General features: G+C 40.2%; 1 protein-coding gene across 1 annotated transcript in view; it reads right to left on the reverse strand.

Annotated features, from left to right (window-relative positions):
- Positions 1-6,000, reverse strand: part of LOC100540906 (formin-binding protein 1-like) — a 42,825-nt gene that overhangs the window by 36,191 nt on the left and 634 nt on the right. Inside the window, exon 2 of the mRNA XM_019618354.2 lies at positions 5,563-5,883. Within this exon, the coding sequence (XP_019473899.1) occupies positions 5,563-5,883 (321 nt within the window). The remainder of the gene's footprint in view (positions 1-5,562; positions 5,884-6,000) is intronic.

Below are 6,000 nucleotides of genomic sequence, written 5' to 3' on the forward strand. Positions count from 1 at the left end.
AATTACACTGGAAATTAAAGCTGTTCTCATCACCTAGCAAGAAATACTATATGGCTACTGCTCTTCTTACAACAAAGCCTGTAGTGGGAAAAGAAAAAGCAACCCAGACTAACAATTCTATTGTAGATAATTCTATGAACAAAGTCCGTGTAAAGGGTCAGCATTTTAATGAAATCCTCCTGCTTTATACACTTTTTTTTTCCCCCTTCTCCTTCCATCCAGCTGAAACACTGACACACTTCTGAGGATGAACCTATAAAGCGTTCTGCCAAGAGAGCTCTGAGGCTGGGGTATGTAAAGTCACTAGAGGCAAAATGAAACAAGCTGATTGGAATTTCAGCTTTCACTGAACAATTTGTTCACCAACACAAGGAAAAAGCTGATCACATTTGGACTTTGGGGATTCTTTTTCTACCAAAAAGAATTCAAGCTGCTGGAAAAGTATGCATGTGTGCTACAAACAACGAACACTTAATCTGAAACGTGCTGAAGACTTTCCCTCCGTAAAACCATTACTGCATTACTCAATTATTGGCTTCACCAAGCATGCTAAAAAAACTGCTCAGTAAGTTTAAGAACTGAAGCACTTACCCACAATATTAATAAGAGTCTCACCTAGATTGATCCAGTATACAAATTAATTTAAATACACAAACTTGCAACATTTTCCCATGGCACTACACTTTATTTCGGTGTGTCTATAGCACCACTGACAACTCTACAGAAGCATTAATACAAACCTTCTGCTTCCGAGTATCTATGTGCAAACTGTTCAAAGCCTAACTCAGACCTACCTGGTCACTCCTCACCAAGAAGAGCAACCTGAACACACTGATAACAGCCTTGTCTCTATCCATGCTTTTGCCCACCTCAAGTTCTGACGGACTTGTGGCTCCAAGCAATCTTGTTGCAGGCACTGTTCTGCCAGGTACAGTCTTTAAAGAAATCTGCTGCTTGGCTGAGATAAAAAAATCTTGTAATTTCAAACAACCTCCTGCCATTCTCACTGAGGAAATCAAACTGCTGGCATTTGGATTTATGATACAGGCAACTTTCATAATTCGTGCTATGAATAAGGATACTGCATAGGTTCTAAAAAAGAAGTCCCAAGTATGCTTGTAAAAATTTCCTTGAGGAGCATTTATATCTCCCAGTACATGTAGAAATGAGGCCATAAATAAAAAAAATGTGCCACTTAAATAGGTATCAGATGATAAACAGTTTTTAAAAGTGAAAAAAAAGCTATCTAAACAGATACTCGAGGGTGCAAACATGTATGCTTCCTTAAATTAAAGCATGTTCAACACGAAAGCCAAACTGATAAAGTCTCAAGACAGTGACTCACCCCTTCCTGGAAAAACCAGTAAAAAGGTCAGATGTTTAGGAACCAGACAATTGCTGGAAAAATAAAGATAAATATTATTTCTAACTAAAACTCGATACAATTGTTTTCATTCCAGAGCCTGAGGTAACCACACATTCAATAACCAGCCATTCAACCCTTACATAAGTTCCCACTTGGAAATCACAGAGGTCTTCACAAGAAGAAGATAAGCTGCACAACCTCCTTGTGAAACACACTGTCACCTCACAGAGGTTACGCAGTACCTCACAGTACCTCACCCATGGCAGAGGAAACGCACGTCCCTCTCATGCATCTGGAAATGGTACCATTTGGTATTCAGCCACAAGACACTTTCCTTGCACACACTTACAGACCACGAGAACAAGAGCACTGAATTCAATGGGAGAACTGCTTGCATCCTTTGGATTCAAGAAGAAATCTGAGTAACACAACAAGTTTCATCTCATAGCATCTACATATTAAACAGAGTATCATCTTAAACACAGAACACGTTACCGCATTGGAAAACCAGTTTGTGAAACATTAAGATTCAAAACCACAAAAGAATTTCCTCATAGAACATGGTCTGCAATGTAGAACTATTTTCAATGGCCTGGGTTCTTTTTAGCTGCTAAAACAAATTAGCAGTCCTAACAATCCAGTGACTACATAACCACACAGAAAGGTTTCTCAGTATCAAATTGTTCTTAAAACACAAACTAAAACCTTCAGTTACATTAAAAACCAGTTTTCCAACCAGAAACTATCAGAACAGATACACAATATAACAGTTATTTTTTTAAGTCAATTTTTTCTTACTTACATTCTGTTGATATTTTCCATTTAATCTGTGACGTTGTAATTTGGTGACATTAAAGATTAGACAAAATAACCATACAACTTATCATCTTCTACACAAATAGATTATTGAAAAACAAGAGCATTGAAAGCATAAGAAACAATAAAAGTAACAGCTTCGAAAATCTACTGCTGCAACAGACATAATTTACTATTTAATAAATAGAAGTCTGTGGTAGGCATGGAATAGATGAAGTTTAAGGGATGATTAGAAAGAGCACATCATCAATTATACTTTGATCTTTCTTTGGTCAAATGTAACTAATTTCTGAAACAGTACTCTACGATGTCAGTCATTTCTTAATTATAAAAGATGATGTGCTTCTGGCCCCAAGGAGCTCACAACAACAGCGTCATTAAATCTTCAGTAGCTATTTTCTTAAACTTATAAAATCTAAGGGCTCAAAAGCCCTCAGCAAAACTCCTGCTTTAAATATTTATCAAGAGGTGAGAAACAGATGGCTAGACTGGTTTTGCAGACTAGAAATGCTCTGACATGGTATTCAACCTCTTTTCCTGCCAACTGCTATTAAGAGGTTCACAGAGGCTCCAAACACAGAATGCGCATCAGAAGCTGAAAAACACCCCTTCTGATTTATTTTTACTTTATTTTTTAGGAAGCAGCACTAACCTCTTTAATTAATTTCCAGGGAAGTTGCTTCAATAACAAACGTGCCAATCACACACTAAGTTTTGCTTGCTTCTACTCATTAAGCCAAGAATTTCATTACCAACCACCCTCCAGTCTCAGAGCACAGCGAGCCTTCAGTGCCAAAACAAATGCACTGGACGTTCAACTGAACTGAACCAAAACCCAAGATGACAATAACCACATGTTTCGTTAAATCTATGTTAATATTATTTTTGCACACTTCATGCACATTGCAAGAACAACTCCAGACGTACAGAAACACATGCACTGAACAGAGGTTTGTGCTGCAGAGATTCTTTAATGAATCAGAACTCACCATTTCTATTTTGAAAACAATTTTAGTTCCACTTATCTATTCCTGCCTTTGATGTGCAGTGCTCTTTGACAGAAATCAGTCCGGGGCACCACACCATCCAGCCCAGCAACACGTGCACCCTCTGCGTGCCCATGAGGCAATCATAAGCATAACACACTGGGGGAGAAAAAAAAACTTATTTAAAAAGCTAAAATGCTGGAAAGTGTATCTAAAAAACAGCAGCAATTTTTTACTACCAACAAAACATAGATGTGATGCTTTGCTATTATGAACTCACTTTCATCAGATGATTATTGCTTTACAATTATCACCTATGAAAAAATTAAGTATTACACACAGGAAATCTTAAGAGCACAGCAGTCCAGCCTCAGAAAAATATAATTTCAGCTGAATTACAGACACCAAGAGCCAAGACCTTCTTGTTCTCAAAACTGTCTCCTACCACCAACAAAAGACTGTCACACAAAGCAGCCTACTGAAGTATCTTGGATTTAATGTGAACATATCATAAAGCATGCAATGCAGAGTGACCACAAAGATAAAGAAACCAAAAAGAATAAAACTCTCTGTGAAACAATACTTTCAAAACTCATCAAAATTCGCCATGGCAAAAAAGGGGCAAAAGGGGAACATCTGTGACACAGCGGGAAAAAAAAAAAAAAAAAGTAAAACAAAGTGACAGAATTCTAACAACAAAATGGCTTAAGCAAATCAACATTCATTTTATTATTATTGATTCACATGATTTTACCTGGCATTACCAAACGAAATACATTCATACACTGTGTCAGACAGCAGTAGTGTACTTATAAAAACAGCTGCTTTGAAGGCTAAAAGCCCAATAATCTATCATATGAAGCAGCAACTACGGAATTTAAGAGCTAGGAAATGCTGGCAAACCAAAGGACATCTTTCCATTGCCATGTCCCTGACATAACCATGGAAGATAGTTCAAATATAAGTAGCACACGCAGCATTTTAACATCAAAGAGTAAGCACGGGACGTTAGTTGCTCTTCCTAATCCGCTAAATCTTCTCACGGATACTAATTTCTCCCTGAATGTCCACATACACTTCTTACTTTATAAAAAGTTGCAGACTCCACTAAAAAAGAAAATGAAAACAAATCAGAGCATGAAATCAGAACGAAATACTAACAGTCTGCATGAAGAGATACAGAAGAGCCTGATGCAAAGTCAACATAGAAGTGAAGCCCACAGCGCTTACTTGCCTATATGCCTGTTTACAAATGTTTGTGCAACACTTAGAAAAACTGCCATCTAGACGCCAGCATTAACCTGACCAACTCCATGACATAAGCACAGGTGTGAGCACTACGAAGGGGAGCTCCAGGCTCCACGGTGACCTCCAGTGCCCAGAGGTGCGAGCAGCCCGCTGCCAAGTGGAGCAGCGGCGGGACAGGGAAAGGGAAGGCTGCAGTAATACAAGCACACCTAACACTGAGCCACTCTTCCTTTGCAGCTCTGTCTTCAAAGCTCAAGCACACTGACTTTCCTTGTGTTTTTAGACTAAACAGAATCTAATTTTTAATAAACTGGCAAAAAAAAAAAAGTATTTGCCTAATTACCAAAAGAATCCTTTCCTAGTCTTTTCAATTGGTACAAGAAACAGTGACTGGTTTTCTAGCTAAGAAATAATTTTATAGTTCTAAAATATAATTTTTCAAACAGCCCGTGATCAAATTCAAATAAAAGAAACCCATTTAAAAGGTGCGCATAAATGTAAAAACCTGTGCTGTCAGCAGCCAGTGACACACTTACAAACAGACTGCTTGGTATACAGGTATTTCTTCAGGTGGAGACACAAATATCAAGAAAATATCAAGATATCAAGAAAAAGGGGTATTAAATTTTACAGAAACAAAAGCAATAGTGTAATATTTTTAGGTAAAATGCTAACATCATTTCTTCAAACCAACACATTCAAATTAGTGACTTTGGGAAAAAACAAACAAAAAACAAACAAAAAAACCACTAGATAAAATTATAGTAGTTTCCTAAACTAAAATAAGTGTCTGCTATTAAAACAAAGCCTGAAGTTGAAACCTTTTTGCACGTGTTTCTTAAATGTTTTCTCACAAAACTGGCTACAAGATTGCTAACGTTTTGATTTTTGGCACTCACAGCGGAACAAAGAAATTAAAGAGGTGGCCAAAAGGAGCAGACCAGCAACACACAGCAAAACATTCCGTGTTCTGCACAGCACCAACCTGTGACCCCCTGCCCGAGACACGCACAGGTACCAAGGACAGACATAGATACACCTGTGCTGCCCACGAGAAGTCTTTTCACTCCCTAGAGTTAGTGACACAAGCTTCGCATTTCAGTTCTGCTACAGCACTGCCGTCCGTATTTCACGAGCGTGTTTTACCTGAGTTTCCACCTCACCCACAAAGCCCAGCCAGATGCAAAGTGTGCACAGGAGCCCCGCACAGCACGGCCGGTGGAACGCCCGGTGCCGGGCACATCTCTGCTCCACCGCGACGCTGCAGCCGGGCTCAGCTTCACAGCCAGCAATGCTGCTAGCTCCGAACGAGGAGATGCTGAACGGAACTCGAGCCGCAATACTTAGAGCGCCGTAAAACCGCCCCGGGTGCGCGCTTATGCGCTTCACGGTCTTCGAGACCGAGCGCGGAGAGCGACAGTCTTCAACCCGGGGCAGCACGGCCCCCGGCGCCCTTTTTATCCCGTCCTTTTAGCTCTCGCCGCCCGCCCCAGCCGGAACCCGAAGGCGACACCGGACCGGCGACACCGGCCCCGCGGCGCCACCCCGCAGCTGCCCGGCCCGGCCGTCCCGCCGCAGAGCCGG

This window comes from Meleagris gallopavo, chromosome 10 (assembly GCF_000146605.3).
Source record: "Meleagris gallopavo isolate NT-WF06-2002-E0010 breed Aviagen turkey brand Nicholas breeding stock chromosome 10, Turkey_5.1, whole genome shotgun sequence".
Classification (NCBI taxonomy): domain Eukaryota; kingdom Metazoa; phylum Chordata; class Aves; order Galliformes; family Phasianidae; genus Meleagris; species Meleagris gallopavo.